We start from the raw sequence: 19,555 nt of genomic DNA, 5'->3' as shown, positions 1-19,555 counted from the left end.
TGCTATACTAGAGCTAAAACTTACAGAGAACCTGCAGTCTTTCTGGCCTGAAGAACCAGAAGAGTGAGTCTGGGGGCAACTAAAGCTACCGAAAGGTGAGGCGGAGATCCTGGAGAGAGCCAGTGCGACAGACCCCAAATTCTGTGTATAGACTTTTCTCTGAATCTCTGGTGAAAGTGGGATTTCAGCTGCTGCCCAAGAGACAGTTTGAACTTTGGGCCTGACCAACAATCTCTGGGGAAAAAAGAACTCAGTTTCCAAAACACAGCATTCACAATGTAAAGGATACAACCTAAAATCAGTCAATATATGAAGAAACAGGAAAATGGGACCCATTCTCTAGGAGGACAGACAATGGAGACCATCAGTGAAATGATCCATGTGTGGTAGTTAATAGTACAAGGTTTTAAAAAGCAGCTAGAACAATGAAATAATGGAAAAGTGAAAAATAAGAAATCTTAACAGAAAAATACAAACTATTTTTTAAAAACCCAAATGAAAATTCTAGAACAACTGGTAAATACACTAATATTCAAATAGCAGCATGGAGATAGCATGAGAAAGACTTAGTGAATCTGAAGACAGTGCAACTTAAGTTATAGACTTTAAGGAACAGAATCCTTAGGGGCTTGGGGGACACTATAAAAAAGTTAAACATTATATATAAAAGGACAGGAGAGAGAAAAGTGGGCATAAAAATATTTGAAGAAGTAACAGCTGAAAATTCTCTATATTTGGTGAAGGTATAAACTTATAGAGTGAGGAAGCTCAGTGATCCCCAAGCAAGATACACAGAAGTCTTGTATTGATACACTGTAATTAAACTGCTGAAAACCAAAGATAATGAGAAAATCTTGAAAGCCCCAGGGAGAGATTACACATTACATATAAAGTTACTATATCAATCTGAATGACTGCTGACTTCCTACCAAAAACAATGAAGGTCAGAAGACAGTGGACTAACATCTTTAAAGTGCTGAAAACCTGTCAATCCAGAATTCTGTATCCAGCAAAAATATCATTTAAAAATACAGGTGAGATAGACATTTTCATCTAAAAGAAAATTAAGGGAACTCCCCAATAGCATACCTGAGCTACAATGAATGCTGAAAAGAAGTTTTTCAGTCAATAGATGGAAATTAAAATCTGTAAGTAGGGATGAAGAGTACTGGAAATCATATCCATAAAAATGCAAAAGAATTATGTCTTTATTTCACACACAACTGTCTAAAACACAAATAACACTGTCCACTGTCTTGAGGTTAATAATGTATATAGATATAAAATATGACAATCACAGCATAAATGCTGAGGGTCTACATGTTTGCAAGTTTTCTACATTTAATACAAGTGGCATAATATTAATTAGTCTATGAACAGTTAAGATGTATATAATGTGATCTGCAACCCCAAAATAATGCAGAGATATACCTAAAACAAATCTGTGGATAAATCAAAGTGGAATTCTAAAAAGTGTTCAAATACAAAGAAAGGCAGGAAAGGAGGAACAGGAAACAGTAAAATGGTAGACCTCAATCCAATCATGTTAATAATTACATTAGATATTAATAGACCAATAGACTCCAATTAAAAGACAGAGATTGTCAGAATGGTTAAAAAAAAAAAAAAGATCCAACTATATTCTACCTACCAAATATACACTTTAAATATAAATTCATAGACAAGCTGAAAGTAAACAAATGGAAAAGTTTTAACTTGTAAACTGTAAGTAACTGAAGGCTAGGATGGCTATCTGAATATTAGATAAAATAGACTTCAAGACAAAGAGCATTACCAGAAAGTACAGGAATACTGCATAAAGATAAAAAGGTCCATTCATCAGGAAGATACAACAGTCATAGATTTGTATATACCTAAATAATAGAGCTTAAAAATACAAAAAGTAGGAAATGACAGAACTAAAGTAAAAGACAATTCCATAATCACAGTTGGAGATTTTGATACCAGTCTTTCAGTACTTCATTGATTTTTCTTTTGGTCTAGTTCTGTTAAGACATACAGGAGCTAAGTAATGCTATCAACGACTTTGACCAAATTAGTATTTTAGAACCCTTCCCCACAACTTCTGCATAATATACATTCTTTTTTTAACTGCATATGGAGTCCTTAGCAAGACAGATCATATGTTGGGCCAGAAAAGGAATTTAAATAAATTTTGAAACAATAAACGTATGTATAGAATGTCCTATGACAAGAGAATTAAATTAGAAATCAGTTAAGAATAAGGTGTCTAGAAAATCCACAAATACTTGAAACAACAAAAGATCTCCACACATGTGCTAAAGAATAAACCACCAGGTAAATTAAAAATAGTTCAAACAATGATAAGAAATGTATCAACATTTGTGGAATGTGGCTAAAGCAGTGAATGGCAAGAGTTTTAATTTTATGGCTTTAAATGCTTATTTTAGAAAAGAAAACTAAAGTTAAGGACTAGTAATTTTCCAATATTAGGAGCTAGGAAAAGAACAAAGTAACCCTAAAGTAATCAAAACAGAGGAATAATCAAGAGTAAAAACCAATGAATAAAAAACAAAAAAAGAGAAAATCAACACAAACACCATCTGGTTCATTAAAAAAGATTAACCTCTAATTAACCTAACCAAGAAAAATTCCATTTATGTGATGTTCTAAAGTAGGCAAGGCTAATCTATGGGGAAAAGCATCAAGACAGTGTCTGGGGGGCAGGCTTTGACTAGGAGCAAGGATTGACTGGCAAAGGCCATAAAGGAGCTTTGTGATGTGATGGTTCTCTGTCTTGATGGGGGTTTGGGTTAATACTCAGGTGAACAAGACATCTGACAAAATTCAGGAAAGTACACTTAAGATATATGTATTTCACTGTAAATTTTACGTCCAAAGAGTAATACAACGACGACAAACTAAACCAGTAATGAAATCTAGTTAATAATAATGGCACTGAAGTATTAAGGGGGAAGTGTACTGATAACTACTACTTACTTTGAAATTAATAAAGCAAGCTGGAGCAAAGAATAGAATGAAGAATGGGAAGATGGACAGGCTATTGTATAAAGCAAGGACAATAAAATGTTAGTGGGGAGTGTACATGTGTTCACTGCAAATTCTCTTCAGTTTTCTGTATGTTGAAATTCTTATAATACCACTGGACCACTACACTGAGGTTGAAAGTACAAGAACCGTATTACGTGGGTAAGAAGGTTGTACTGGAAAAAGACACTAGGAAGAGCTGCTAAAAACAAGTACTGGGTACAGTTATGATTTTTATGGGAGCCACGGCAACTACCCCAATTTAAAATTTTCTGAATTTACCTTCTCATAGATTTGGGATAAGGGAAATAATGTTACTTATAAGAGTTTTCTTCATAGTTGTCCATGGGCAAAACCTTACATTCTCATAACTTTATGGCTTTTAGTTGAGCTGGTTCAGATGAATATGATTACCTTACTCCCTTTTGAAAAGTAGCAACAGCAACTTGGGGTATGCTAAGAAACAAACTAAAAGGTGCACTTTACCTGTTTTATGAACTGAGTAGCATTAAAAAGTTCACTGCAGCCATACAAAATGTGCTTGCCTTGTTTCCCCTGTAAAAAATCAGAGACAGAACTCAGATACAAGTAATATTTTCAGTGTTCCCAAGAAGAGGGATTAAACCTAGTAAGACTTTTTGTTAGTTTTTTTTTTTTAGGGGAATACTGGATTTTAGTGTACACATGTCTATCCTAAAATTGCATGGAATAAAGTAGTGAAATGGGCATAGTTTTTTTTTTTTACTTCAAAATATGTTAGGTACACTTCTAATGCCATTTACACTGAAAATAGAAGGAATGTCATGACCGATACATTTCATGGGAGCAAAAATTTATAAAATCTTAGGTCAATGAGGATCTGTAACTACTTGAAGTATTCCTAGGGTTTGGTCATGCTGAAAGCAGGAGATGGCACAAGCAGCGCAGACTGTCACTTCAGGCTCATTTGTGACAGTACAGTATTTGTGTGTTAATATACCCCATTCCTGTGAATTTCATTCTTAATTTTGAGAATTTCATACTTAATTTTGAGAATGTTGGGACCCAATTACAGCGGTCAAAACTTTTTGACTGGAGAATTTGGTAACTCTTTAATGCTGAAATTTATATATGTATTGTGAACTGGAATACCTTTGTAAGATTTGTAAGATTTCTTTTGTAATGTCAAAAGTTTATTCCATAACAAAGCAAATACGATAATTCATCAAGGAACAAAAAGAATTATGGCTTTGTAATACAAGAGCAGAACATCTCTCTGTGATATATAAGCTGAATAAATATTGCTGGCTGGACGTCCTAGCTGGCCTTCTCTGAGAATAAATAAAACAAAAGTTACACCTCACTCATCTCTTTTTCAAAATGAGACGGTGAGTGTAGCAATTATATAGGGTCATATAACTGGGATTCTTGAAGCTATGATCACGTAATGGTAGAGGTCACAGTACACAGGGAAACAGTAGAGGGATTTGAAACTTCTAGCCACAGATCCCAGGACCCTATCTTAGTAACACAAGACATTTCATTTTCAGTTGTGAACCACTAAGATACAGTGGAGATAACCTCGGTCTCAGGGGAGCCGCAGCCCTGTCCAAGGAGGGGTCTTTTATATCTCACTGACCACACAGCCAGAATCAGGTTGTAGGACCCTGCTTAACAGCAGAAACAAGAAAACATGACATAAACCAGGTACAAGCCATCAATCAATCTGTACATTTTCTGTTAAAAAATGTCAACAAGCAAGTGCAAGTTGCCCCCTTGTCTATCTTGGACCCTAGTACAGGCCTGTATTAATGACTAGTTAGTACATTTCACTCAGGGTTGGCCAAACATCAGCACAGGATATTCACTAGCTGAGATTAATCCTGTACTTATATAATCCACATTTCCTCCACCCCCACTCCACTCTTCATCAAGCTTTCTTAATTCTAATCATTTGTCATTATTTTTCATCTTTTATAGCATTTATAGAATACAAAAACAAGGATAAACACAAAAATTCTAATCTTTTGTATCATCCAGTGAAGTGTAGGTTTAATTTTTAATACTGCAGTTATGTAAACTTAATTATGCACAAACCTGGTATTTTCTCCTTCCATTAAAAATTGAACTTTATGAAATGTCCCAATATTTGGATTCAGCGTAACAATTATTAACTAAATCTAGTTCATTCTCTAGCCAGTCACCTTCCATCAAAAGAACAACTTGTGGTGGCTTTAAGTCAAATTCCCAAAACATCTGCTCATTGTTATCAGTATTATCAAATGTCTTGTTAAAATCAACCAAAGTAATTTTATCAAATATATCAGTGTTATGCCAAATAGCAGTTACATTATGAGTTAGGTTAACATCATTACTAAATAAATCAGCTGGAATTATTTTAGTATTTTCTTTGCCTTCCCAACAAAGGTGGCACTTGCCCACTGTTTTATGAACTGGTGTCAGTCAAGTGTCGTGTTAGGTAATTCTCGATTACAAGTGTCTTGTAGGCATAGCCATATGTTTTGTTTCATACTACAAGGTTGTACTAACTTGGGATTTCTAACATCATGAGGGAAGCTGTCATAGACCTTCTAGCTCAGTTTCCCCTGAACAGGGCGGAATGATAGGAAAAAGGTGAGGATTATTCAGAAGAAAGGAAACAGTTAAGACCAAAAGGGATTAACAAAAAACTTCTTAGGATAATTGAACTGGGTGTCTTACTAGCTACTAAACATTCATAGTTCTAAAGGGAATCTATTAAAAACCCAGAGTTAACATCAAACTTAATGGTGAAAGATTGGATGCTCTGCCCCTAAGATCAGGAAGAAAATTAGGGGGTATGTTCTTGACTCTTACATTAAACACTGTACTGGAGGCTCTAGCCAAAGTGGTTAGTCAAGAAAAAGTAGGAAAAACATTCCAGATACATTAGGAAGTTAAACTAACTCTATTCACAGATAACATACATGATCAGGTATACAGAAAATCCTGAAAATCCATTAAACAATTAGAACTAATAAATGGGTTCAACAGGTTTGCAGGACACAAGATCAAATTTCTATACACTTGGAATAAACAGTCTAAAAATGAAATTAAAACAGTTTCATTCATAATAGCATAAAAATACATAGGAGTAAACCTAATGAAAGAAATACAAGCTTATACTCTGAAAACAACAACAAACTGCAATGCAACAAAATTTAAAGAAATGAAAGATCTACTAAACAAATAGAGACATTCAATGCCATGAATTAGAAGACTTCAGTGTTCAGATGAAAATACTCCCCCAAACTTATCTATAGGTTCAATGCAATCCCTGTCAGAATCCAACTGACACTGACTGCTGATTCTAAAATTCATAAAGAATGGCAAGGGACCCAGAAAATCCAAAACAATCTTGAAAAAGAAGGATGAAGTAGGAGGACTCATAGATCCTGATTACCAAACTTAGTACAAAGCAATGATGATCAACATTGTGATGATCAAGGACAGACCTATGGATCAGTGGGACAGAACTGAGAGTCCAGAAGTAAACCCAAAAATGTATGGTCAACTGATTTCCAGCAAGGCTGCCAAGACCATTCAGTGGGGAAAAATAATCTTTTCAAAAAACAGTAGTGGGACAACCTGGGTAGCCATATGTAAAAGAATGAAGCTGGACCTTACTTCAAACTATTAAAAAAAAAAATTTGCTCAAAATGGATCAAAGACCCAAATGTACCATAGGGGTAAATCTTCATGACCCTGGCTTTGGTAAAGAATTGTTAGATATGACACCAAAAGCACAAGCAACAAAAGACAAAATAGATAAAGGTCTGTAATTTAAAGGACACCAAGTAGAAGGTGAAAAGAATGGGAGAAAATATTTGTAATCATGTATCAAGATAAGGGACTTGTATCTAGATTATATAAAGAATTCTTACAACTTTCTAGTAAAAAGGCAAAATAATTCAATTAATTAAAAAATTGGCAAAGGATCTGAATAGACATTTCTCCAAAGAAGATATACAAATAGCCAATAAGCACATGAAAAGATGCTTGACATCATGTTATCAGGGAAGTGTAATCAGAGCCACAATGACACGACTTCACACCCACTAGGATAGCCAGAATCAGTCAGATAACAAAGTGTTGGCAATGATGTGGAGAAATCAGAACCCTCATACACTACTGGTGGGAATGCAAAAAGGTACATTCACTTTAGAAATAATCTGGCAGTTCCTTACATGGTTAAACGGTTAGGATGACCCAGCAATTTCACTCCTAGGTACATACCTAAGAGAAATGAAAATATATGTTCACACAGAATTACAATGGCCTATTATTACCTATGGTTCCAGGTGGACAGCACTAGGTTTTATCCAGAATAGACACTCACTTTGGGTTTGAATTTATACACCTGGTGACTAAAGCAAATACCTTTAACACTGTTAGGAGCCATAGGAGAAACGGTTTCAATTTGGACTCCCTTTATATATGTCACTTGATAAAGAAACCCATTTTGCTGCAGGTGCAGTTCAACAACATGCTAGGCAGCATCCTATACAATAGACTGGCATCGTACACCTTACCAAACACAAAGTAGTGGACTGGCTGAAGATGAAACTGACAGTGGAAACATCTACTTTTTTAATTAGGCACATCTCTTTCTAATAGGAGAGAAAGAGTGGCTTGCATGATATAATGTGTGTTAAAACGTAACATGCGTTTAATTAAAGGAGGAATCAACAGTGGAGAGATTGCTGAGATACTGTAGGAAAAACGGCAGGGAGGAAGTGGGGTAATAACATAGGAACCAATACAAATTTCCTCTGCATTTCTAAAAATTTCTCTTTTTCTCTGCCCGATCCTGTAGCACAGGGATATGAATTACATTTACAAGGTCTGAAGAAGGGATTAACTACAAACAGGACATCAAGACAATACCTTGAAATCTGTCTAAGGAAGGAATGGGCTGTTTCTTCTTTTCACCTGTGTAAACTATCATGAATAGTTTCTGCATCTTTACTAACCAGTGGACAACACAGTCCTATAAACTTGCACTTAACTAACCCTACTTCCTACGACTGGGAGGGGACAAAGGGCAGAGTACCAGCCAGTCTCACGCTGCTGCCAGCTCTATGGTTCAGTTGTCCTTCTGAATCTGATGATCTTCTAAACCAAATTCTGGGTAAAAATTGACACATGGAAAGATGGAGAAGTCTTGATTCTCAGAAAGGGAGCCATTAAGTGAATAATACAAAAATAAATGAAGCAAACATTATTTTGGTGCCTTGTAAGAGGCTGAGAGCAAGAATGATACTCTTAGCTGTATTTATAGATGCCCTTAAGACCTGCAGAAATCACCTCCTTTAGTTGAAGCTGAAGGTCCAAGATGGGTTCCAGGGGGGTTATCTAGGATTTAATCTGTACTTATCCATGTGTTATATCTTGGTGATGCTAATAACATCTAGGGGATAAACACTTAGGAATAATTTTAATGCTTCTTTTTGTTTTACAGATTCTCGTTTAAAGGTTTTACATATTCCAGAGGACTCCTTTTGGGAGGCAAAACCACAATATGGTTGCTGCTCAAATGCAGACAGAAGAATTTGCTCAACAAAAGAGTCAAAGACATTATGTAACTATGAACCTAAGTGATGATGTTAAGAAAGCTGCCTGGATACAGGGACATAAAACATCTGCTCCATGCCTGATCAGTCATAGTGTCATGTGCCCTACTGCCTGTATACACCATGTTTTTGTTGGTGGAGGGTAATAATCAAGGTTAAAAAAAAACTTCGTAAATGGAAACCAAGTAAAGGGTAAGTTGGTGGGCTTACATATCTGTCACTGATAACCCTGATGCTCTTCTGATGGAGGTGACTGATCAGAGAAAGAACTAGACTTAATAAATGTTAAGTGTTACACTGAATCAATTTATAAACACACTTCACAAAATTAAAATTTCTGTGGTGGAAAGAGGTATAAGTTGTGAGGCTTTTGCATGATTAGAAACAAGTTTTCACTGGAATATTTGGTAAACTGCGTCTTTAAAGTTATACCTGTGTTATAGTCATTACAGTACACAAACGATTAGTATTTTGCTTTTTTTTTTTTTAAATCCTTCTTGTTTTTCTGTTCTATATGTAAAAAAAAAAAAAAAAAAAAAAACCAGAAAGAATGCTGACAAAGGTAATTAAGGAAGCTCAACCAAGGATGGAGTGTAAGTACAGTCTGCTACAACCCTGTGTTTAGCACTGGCAACACCTGGAACCAGTCATGCTATTAACCCTTGGCCAAATCTGAATGAAAATGATGAACACAGTCCTGCGCAAAGGCCAAAAACAGACTAAGGGACAGCTTGCCCTAGCTTGTCAGCACTGTTTATAGAAACTGTACAGATTGATGGTTTGCACCTGGTTTCTGCTCCTGAGCCTAGTCACGCAGCCCGATGCTGGCTATACGGCCAGAGAGGGGTGTAAAAGACCTCTCCTTGCACAATACAGATGCTCCCCTGAGACAGGGTATCTTACACAGGTCTTAGTAGTGGTTCCCATTCTGAAGATGAAGCATGTTCTGTGCAAGTGAGATAGGATCCCCGGAGCTGTGCCTGCTAATTTTGAAGCTCTGTGACATCTAACTATGTATTTTTTCCTCCTGCTGTATCAAAAACTCTGTCTTTATTGAAGCCTTATGTAATATAAAACATAAGGAATAATCATTATTTAATGTTAAGTGAATAACTAAAGATTACAAAATGTCATTCTAACAATCGCTAATTCTATTGCCCCACTGGTGTTTCTGCTCTTCACGTCACACCCTTCCCTTCATACTCTTGCTGAACTGTCTGTCTTCCCTGCCGCTGTGATCTCTGAATAGCACTCCACTTCTAACAGGCTACCTCTAAAGCTCCTGTTTGCTGAAACACCAGACATTCCAACTTTGTTAGAAGTATGTTGCTGACTTAGGTCAATAAGATGACAGAAAAGTGCTTAGTAAAGGGGGGTTCAGTAATTTCACCAAGGGAGATGTTTTTGGAAGAGGAGCTTATTTGAGGTCTCTAAACATTTAAAGTCAAATTAAGACAGATGCAAAAGCACATTGTATCAATAAGATACATTGCTTTCCAGATCAAGTACAATTTTAGGCCAGAAATGTGATAGGAATAGGAAGACAATGAACATACAGGGGCATTTCCCCCTCTCTGCTGGATTTTTAACCTACCTGTAGAAAATGGGTTATGTAAGAATCCGGAGAGCCACCAGAGAATGCTAGTATTTAAAAGACATGGAACAACTGAAACCTCATGATAAAAGAATATAAAGGCCAAATGTACCTTTATGTAGTCAACAAGATTTTGATATTCAATGTAGTTGCCTCCTCCTACCACAAAAACAATTGCCTAAAAATGCAAAGAGAAAAAAATAGGTAAGTTGAAACAAACAGTTAAGCAGTATTTTAGCTTTCAAGCAACACGGTGTTTAGTGCGGAGCCCATACCACAACTTACGATGTGACCTTTTGCTGGCTAGTTTTTTTCTGCCTAAGTCCCTGGTGCTACTTCAATTATAAAGAAATTTATTTCTAAAAAAGTCTATACACTTATAAATTTCTAATGTCTATTGACTAGTAAAATGAATTTAGATTTTTCAGAAACAATTCAGGACAATAAACCTCATCCTTCAATTAAATAATACCAAATAAATCCAGAGGGCCTTCTCCAAAAGTCATTTTTGAATTTGATGTTATTTATAAAGTATCCTGGATACAAAGAATTGGATTTATCAAGACTGCCACAGAATAATCACCATAAAACCACATTTAGGACAAAGATATTCTTCAAAACTGCACGGTCTTTTCACCTTTCCATTTTAGGGGCAGAGAATTTTTACATGAACTTACCTCTTGGAATGGATTTTTGTTCCTTGGAACTGAGCTGTAACAACAAAAGAACCATACTGAAAATTTCACCCAAAGCTTTTCTTATGGATAAAAATAGGCATGAGAAACACACACACACACACAATTAGCTGTGTGTTTACAATTCTTCCTTCATGTTCTTTGAGCCAGGTAGTGAGTGAGGATGCAGAGCAACACGCTAGACAAGGTACACGTCTCAGTGTCTAAAAGGGAATGGGGCAACCTGCTGACATTAAAATAAAATTCCAGAAGACGGAGAGGGAAAAGGAAAGACTGAGCAGCGGCTCCCATGGGGAGTAGAAATCTGGGTAGAAGTTAAATTTATAAAATATATACTTTAGTGGTAAATTATGTAAAATTTTTACCAAACTGAACATATTATAGCTAGTGGACATTTACATTTGTGAAAAAACTACACAAACACATGCGTGGAGAGAATAACAATTTAGGAAGGAAAGGGGGATGGTAGGAGGGGTCTGTATTTTGCTGTAGTTTCTTTATATTTATATATTATATTAATACTACCTATATTGATTACATACTTATAATTTATAACATATTTCAAAAATACTTTCTTGGTATTGAAGAGATCTTTTAACAAAGAAAAATTTCAAAGCTTTTTTGAGTCAGATATGTATTTGTTTTGAGTGCTAAAATCATCCACACAAAGATAACACAGGTTTTCCTCACAAGCCATTTTTGAAAATCTTGGCCAAGAGGAGAGAGAGCTCTTATAACCTCTCAATTATTCTGAGGCTGATTCCACAGTTGTATCTTTTCCTCATTTCTGTGGCCTGTCTGCATATTCCCCAGAAGGGGCCAGTAGCTGCCCTGATTAAAACACCTCATCAGTGTTTAACTTCCTTCTCAAGTGCTTTGGGTTCCGCTAAGAGTAGACATGAGATGAGGAGAGGTGAGGAGAGGTGAGACTTAAATAGTACAGCATTACCAGTTATTAAAAACCAAGATCTAATTGTGATGAGACAGCTCAGAAGGCTGAATCTATTACAGATGAAATTCTGTGTTTCTCTGTCTTATCAGTGCTAATATTCCTCCTCATTATCATGCATAAACTACAGGGGGGATTAAAAGAGTTCCTCAGATGTTTCTAAGAAGTAAAATGTATCTACCTATGCAAATGCAAGGAAGGAAAAATTGTAAGCTGGAGAACATTAAGATAGGAAAAGAGTTGTAAATCCACAGTTTTAAGTACATTTGCAGAGCTGTACAGCCGTCACCACTAATTTCCGAGCATTTTACTCACCCAAAAAGAAGCCCCATACCCATTAGCTGTCACCCCTTGTTCTCTCCCTTCTATAATTTATTCTCTGTCAAATCCTCTCTTTCCAGCTGCAGTTGCCATCAGTAGCTCTTGCAAATTTGGCAGTATTTCTCGTAAGTTCAGAAAAGAGAATACCCTTTTAGGTTACCGAAACAATCTAATTATCAACTATCTAATGACAAGATTATCTGTTCTAACTACGAAGATGTGAAAGCTTGCCATAAAGCAAAGACAAAGGTCTAAAGATCCTAAACAAAAGGTATAGGCAGGAAACCAGCTTCACCCGAGTTTTGTTGCTAAAGACTATCCATCCAAAAGGTTTTTTCCCTAATTCTGCCTATTCTTTCTCTGTATCTTGTAGGCTATTTTTTCCATACCACCATGGACTAAATCTTGAAAAATATTATCTATTATAATAAAGGTAACAAATACCTTATCATACCATGTTTATCATAAAATATAGAATTATTTGCAGAATGTTTCTTTGGTATAAAGAACTATTAAAGCAATGACTCTCAAGGGGACGAGATTTTATGGACCAGTTAAAATGTAAAACATAAACAACAAAGCTCCCATCTTTTCATTTGGTCCAATAACAATATTCATTTAAAACACATAGTTTGTAACACCCTCATCATTTCATTAAAAACAACAAACATTTAAATGTATCTTTTTGTGGTATATGCTTGGAAGGAAAAGCATCAAAATGTTAAGCATAATTACTACTGATTATCTCTGGGTCATGAGTTTATACATACTGTTTACTTGCCAGTTTTCTATGTAGTTTGAATTTTTAATAATAAGTAGTTATTGATTTATAACAAAAAGTTATTTTCATTTTTGGTGGGAGTGGGAAAACCTATTAACAACTTCACAAGAGCTGCTTACCTGTCATTGCCCCGCAGCATTTTGGGATCAAAATATCTATAGTCATCAGTTTCCTATTAAAAAAAATAAAGAACTTTATTTACCATGACTATGGAATTTCTCTTTTGAAAGTTAAAGTTTGGCTTGGAGTATTTTGAGAATACTTGATGAATCCACTGATGAATCTATTAATTTGTCAGAGTGGGTAACCACCACCACCATTTACTGAGCATTTACTATGTGTTAAACATTATGCTACAAGCTTTAGATGAAATTACATAACCCCCTAATATCTATGAGGTAGTTATTATTGTTATCCCTGATTTTCAGATGGATAAGTTGGGGTACAGAGAGGTTATATAACTTTCCTAAAGTAGTATGACAAGTAAGTGTGAGAACTCCAGGATATGAACCTGGGTAGTCTAGTTTCAATACCCAAGCTCTTAACCACTATGCACACTGTTTTCTCAAAAAATACGTGTTTCAAGCCAAAGCTGGAAATGTTCTTAAAAACAATAAACAGTACATATATGTAAATTTTTAAAATATGTGCAGTATATTGTGTATATGTATTTACATGCAACGTACTATACATGTGCAGTCAAACTGTAACAATTCTACCTAATAAAACTGAAAAATGAAAAAAAAATCTGTTTTATAAGCTAATGTACTTAAGTATTTTTGTTTTTAGAATTTTATTATATTATTATTATATGGCCATGATTCTACTGAATGTGCAGAATACCTAGTACAGGTTCATAATCCCTCTTAACTGAAACCCTCTGGAGTTAGATGTATTTTAGAATTTTGAATTTGAAAAACTGTAGATAGATACTATCATGCATAAACTGTAGATAATACAATATTCCCACTGGGCAGCACCACATCATCTAACACATTAATATTTCTGGCGTCAAATATATGATTATCAACATAAAGCAGGGTAAATAAAAACCTTAAAGAGCCTCAACTTGAGTGAAGGTTAGGTTTTGCCACCAAATGAGTTATACAAAATCTTCTAGTTTTCAGAACTTCTTGGATTTCCGAAGTTGTGGATAAAGGGTTGCTGACTTCTATATTAAATTGGAAACTAACTTCTTGATATTAAAGGAGTTGGAAAGTATGGCCTTACTGCTTGTAATATAATCACCTCCTACTCTCGGCCTCCCTCTCCTTTCATAGCACAGTCAGCCAAAGGAACTCAATTCTTGTGTGGAATGTTTTCTGGTTCTTTTCCGGTTGAACCTACCCAAACGTGATCAATGACAAACTATGCATTGTTGCCACTACCTAGTCCTGTACTCAGTGGTGGACAGTGCTAATCAATTAGAGAACTTTCACTGAACCCAAATGCAGTGTCATAATCTTTCAACACTTTGCTCCAGGAAACCACTACTAGCCAGATATACAAGGCAAGATGAAACCTGTCTAGTACCTTGCCTAATCCCTTTCTTTCAATTTATTCAATCAAGACAAATCAAAGGAGAACACTTTCAATAAAGTGGTAAGAATGCATCTAGAATTAGGTTATAGCACTTTGAAGTCTTTGAGATAATATATATTCAAGATTACTAGTCAGGTCTAATTTAGTACACTTTGCTAACCTCTTCAATGCCTTCAAATCAATCTGTCAATACGGGAACAAGACAGGGATAACAGGCTGCATGCATCTGCCTCATCTAGCAAGATGGATGAAAAAATGCTTTTAAAGCAGAAAATTTTTACTTTTTCTAATTAACTAAAAAAATTGGTCTGTAGCAATGTGCCTTCAGTTATAGAATGAAAGTCAAGAGAGCTGACAACTTGGAGAAACATCTGAATCAGACCCATAATTTAGTCATCCATGTCTATGACAGAAGTGAGGAGGGCATGTGTATTTTGGAATAAGCAGTAGGCACGAATACAGGAGTAGTGGGTTTTTTGGTTCTAATTCTGCTACTAAATAGTATGCTTTGGGACAAGTCACTCAACTTCTCTTGGTTTCCTCTCCTTCACTGTTAAAATTACTTCTAAAGTTTCCTTAAACCCTCAAGTTCTAAGATTCCATGAAGGGTATGGCTCTTGCCCTAATCAACAGAGTATGATGGTGAAAATGTGGCCTGCCCAGCTCTGCCATTTATTAGCTGTGTGTCCTTGGGCAATTTAACTGACCTCACTGTGCCACAGTTTCCTCATCCATTAAATGAGAATAATAAAAAAAAAAAATTTTTTTTTTAGAAGTTTCCAATGAGGATTAAATAACATGTGAAAAATGTTTTGAATGGTTCCTGGCACAAAGAAGTACACAATAAATGTTAGTTATTATCATTACTGTCACTTCTCATCATCTCAACTTCTAGATTAGGGACAGTAACAAAATACCCTGACCTTCCTTAACACTTGTGGATCTGGGATCCAAAACTTTGCATTTATTTATATTTTTAATCTTTTTTATTGTTTGGGTAGTGTCTTCCAGAATTTACTGCCTACTATGAAGTAGTTTTCTCTAAAATGATTAGTCATAAATGTGTATTTCTCTCAGGCTTTTCACGAAGAGCTCCTTCTTCATACATTCTAGGCTGTAGTAATAACAAAGTCTACTATTACTACATTGTATACCGCTTTTTCTGTACTGATTCACAGATAGAAGAATCCAGTTCTTTTTTAGCTTATCATTATAGACAATTCTCTCATTCCTTTCATAACTGCAATCGCCCCTTTGGGGGCTTTTTCATAAAACCGTATCTTTGTTTTCACACGGGCAGACTTTAAAATTTCTTTTTGCAAATTTCCTTTAGTGTTATCATAATCATGTTTTAACAATGACCAAAAAAAGACACATTAATCTGAAGATTCTGTTCTCATTTTTTCTTAGCGTGGAATTCTAAGTCTGGATGCCAAGTCTGTAGTGATCCAGATCAACCCAAACTAGGGTTCTGATGGAGAAGCATGTGGCCTTTCTCTATTCCAGATAACCACCCTCTCTCTAGTTGCCACAGTAACAGGATGGGCTGTTTCATGAAACAGATTGTGATGATTTTTACATTCTTTTCTTGAATTATAAACAGATAGCTTGAAAGCCCATTCTTTAAGTAAATGCTAACAATATTTACCCATTTGTCTCTTCATCAAACAATTCATCTCTCACTTTTTTAGCCTAAAAGAATTTAGTGCCATCTGAACACATGCACTTAAGAGTTTTTACTGTGTATTCCTCTCCTAATTTAATTTTCACAAAATTAAACTGATCTGGTATTCTTCATAGTACATCAACTGAGGCGCACTAGTTTTTTGTATTTATAGAAACTTGCTCCTTAGGATATACATGGGATATAAGCTACATTTACTTTGGATGGGAGCTGGCCAGAATGGATGTAGCAGCCGAGAAACCAATTCCCATGATCTGTGATAATGGCTAAAAAAGGCTGCTTGAGAAGATGGACTCCTTCCTTTTCTCATGCCATCCGCTGTGATTAAGCCTATGACAAACTGACGTTATTACCTTTCCTATAGTCCTTTTGGCACGTACAAGAATTTACAAGTAAAACATTATATTACTCACAGGGTTTGACTTCATCTCCATCAGATTGTCTAAAATACGAGTAACAGGTAGATTCTGTGGAAGAGATTAGTGATTATTTTGTTAACTATTAGGAGAAATAACAAATAAAAATCCTTCTCTAGTAACAAAACCTAATCATTCTATAGTTAAGTATCCCTACTTTTCAATTAAATACACTCCAGATTAAGTATTCTGTGAAAGGTGTCAGAGATGTAAATACCCCTGGCCTGCTCAAGTTTCCACAGAAAAAAAATATAATTTTAAGAAATGTGCACGTGTATACAGGTTTTAGTACAAATTGGGCTTTTTACTTTGTTGGATGTTTGCTTTTTAATAATAGTAATTGTAAGTTTTTGTTTTGATTGAATAAGAATGCCATTTTTTTCCATTTCCATTCTGCTGATTTAAGAGTTTCTTTAAAAACATAGTACTTAAAAAGTTTGTAAAAATACATGAGATTAAATGATCTAACAGTTTTTTTCATTTCTAATGTATATATTCTTCCAGCCAAAAAGATACTTGTGCTCTTTGAAAAAATGGGGAAGTGGATGCATACACAACTCTTCAGTGACACAGTGACACAGTACATTGTCTTCTTACAGAACAAATTCCACTTTGAATATGAAACCAGTGTTGGCAGAAGATTGGCTCCCGACATGCTTACATGCCTTGGGATAAGAAATGTTACTGTTACATTTCAGTCTGACCATTTAAATCATTATTTTGAATATAATGATAAATGGGGTACAGAAAACTGACTGACTATTATGCCTATTCAAAGTACATTCCTACTGGAATGGTATTCTGTCTGCTCTGAATTCATATTTCCTTAGTGAACTGTACAGAATATTCTGGAAAGAACAGTTTCGTATCTTAGAGATTTCATACAACAGAGGCAACATTAAATGTGATTATTCAAATAACTGTAGATAGCACATTACTATTTTACAATTTTACTTTCTTTAGGTCATAAAACATTTTATTGTTACTAAAATGAACTACCATTAAGGAAAACACTGCTTTGGCCAGACAGAAAATATGCACTTCTTTTTTTCTTTCTCTTTCTCTAAATTGGCAAGTAAAAATCTTTAAAGATAATCTTAGGTAAGTAAAATTAAAGCTATTTCATTATTCCTGGATATTTCTGTTGGCCAGGAATTTCTTAATGTAAACACAAGCACCACATGTTCAAGCTGACTGAATGTACTTCCTGAGCTCTACTTAGAATTTTTTAAAAGGTAGCTCAAAATTTTGCCCTTTAAGTTTTGTTTTAAATAAGCTTGAGTTAGTTCATGTAAGAATAAGTCTAAACCATAAGTTTATCTAAATAACTGGATGCAGATTTATATCTGTAAGAATGCTTTATCCAAAAGAAAAAACTAGTTATATATTTGTACCAAGTTACACTAACAAAAGATGAAATACTTTACAACACAATAGGAAGAAATAATAAAAAAAATTCTGGAACAAGGGAACATTATAAATTATAACATTTTACTAAAACTTATTTTATATTCATTTTTCTATTTATATTTAACTCTCTGGCTTGCTACCTAAATTGTACTAGTAGATATGTGCAATGGAGAAAAATTCAGAAAAGATTTTATGTAATGATAAAGCCATAGGAGTCATATTACTTTTATTGTACTTGTGAAAATAACTGGAAATTTGAGTATTTATATCAATATCTCATGATAATTCTTCATTTAGTATAAAAATAAGATTTTTCTGAAATGCACAATTAAATTTTACTTTGTATTATATAGCTCTGCTGTATCTGAAGATAAGCCTGCCAGCGAATAGGTCATTAAGCAACATAAGAAACATTTCTTTCTAGCAGAATAGTTCAAAAACTTAAGAGCCCAGAGACAATTCTTTATGTTTTTGTTTGGTCCTTAAGACCAGTTAACACCAGAAGAATTACCTACCACTGCCACACTACACCATATACACATACCGTCACACGTTAAGGAAAACTTGCACTGTAGAGAATGATAAAAGAAATAGATAATGTCTTTAAAGGCCTAAGAAAGAATACTTCATAAAGCAGCTTTTGAGATCTGTCACCAACTAATGCACCACCTAGCCTAAATGGGGACTTGAAATGAGTTAATCATTTAAAAAACAATTTTATATTAATAACAATTTATATACAAGATAATTAACTTCTACTGATTGAAAAGACAGAACTGTGGCAGTGGAGAAAACATATGAACAAAACCACACAATTTTCTTTGCTCAACAAATGGTCTGTTACTTTGCTCGTCTTTACAAACACACAAAAATTACGCATCTCAGTAAGAGGTATAAAGTTAATCAAATAAAGAAGCCCATTAATTGTTTTCAAAATTCCCAAGCATATTTTTCATTATTTTTGGAAACTTTTAGAAATAAAATAAAAAACATTACTGTATAGGTTAGTAACTAAATTTTTATTAGTAGAAAGTCTATATATAGATTTTAGAGACAGAGTCCCATACACATGAATATCCTAAATTAAGGATCACTATTTCTAAGATCTTCAACATTCAAATATAAGAACTAGAAATATTACTTGGAGGAAAAAATACAGGGAGAAATCCATTTGTAAAAGTCCTAAATGGTTTTATGACCATAGTCATGTTTTATTATTTTAGTCACTGGAAAAGTTTAAATAAGAACAATGTTAATTTTGTCTCTGATGGTATAATTGCTTAAAGACAAAACTGAAATAAAATATGCACAGAAATTAAAAAACAGACAATCTAAAGAAAAGTAATACAGCCCTATATTTAAAACAGTTAAAACCATTTTTCCTCTTTAGTTCTCCTAGAATAAGCCACTTGTTGCCCTATATTGTCATCTGGTCTACAGTGACTATTTCCAACTCCCCTCACCCCATGTGACTGTGGGCTTAAGATGATACTCTGATGCTGAACTAGACAGTGAAGTTAGGACAAGAGTTGCTGCTGTCTT

At 34.7% G+C, this 19,555-nt stretch overlaps 2 protein-coding genes across 4 annotated transcripts in view; one reads left to right on the top strand and one right to left on the bottom strand.

Moving 5' to 3' along the window:
• Positions 1-8,934, top strand: part of LOC116664215 (translation initiation factor IF-2-like) — a 108,109-nt gene extending 99,175 nt beyond the window's left edge. For all 3 annotated transcript variants that reach the window (XR_004320613.1, XR_004320614.1, XM_032481824.1), the window contains one exon: positions 8,510-8,934. The gene's annotated coding sequence lies outside the window, so the exon portion shown is untranslated. The remainder of the gene's footprint in view (positions 1-8,509) is intronic.
• Positions 1-19,555, bottom strand: part of SCFD1 (sec1 family domain containing 1) — an 88,100-nt gene that overhangs the window by 826 nt on the left and 67,719 nt on the right. The window contains exons 20-24 of the mRNA XM_006191253.2: positions 16,601-16,654; positions 13,081-13,133; positions 10,893-10,926; positions 10,328-10,393; positions 3,517-3,585 (exon numbers count right to left, since the gene is read on the bottom strand). Coding sequence (XP_006191315.1) covers positions 3,517-3,585; positions 10,328-10,393; positions 10,893-10,926; positions 13,081-13,133; positions 16,601-16,654 — 276 coding nt within the window. The remainder of the gene's footprint in view (positions 1-3,516; positions 3,586-10,327; positions 10,394-10,892; positions 10,927-13,080; positions 13,134-16,600; positions 16,655-19,555) is intronic.

Source organism: Camelus ferus, chromosome 6 (assembly GCF_009834535.1).
Source record: "Camelus ferus isolate YT-003-E chromosome 6, BCGSAC_Cfer_1.0, whole genome shotgun sequence".
NCBI lineage: Eukaryota > Metazoa > Chordata > Mammalia > Artiodactyla > Camelidae > Camelus > Camelus ferus.
Note: the sequence above shows the minus strand (reverse complement) of the source record. Positions and strands in the feature narration are given on the sequence as shown.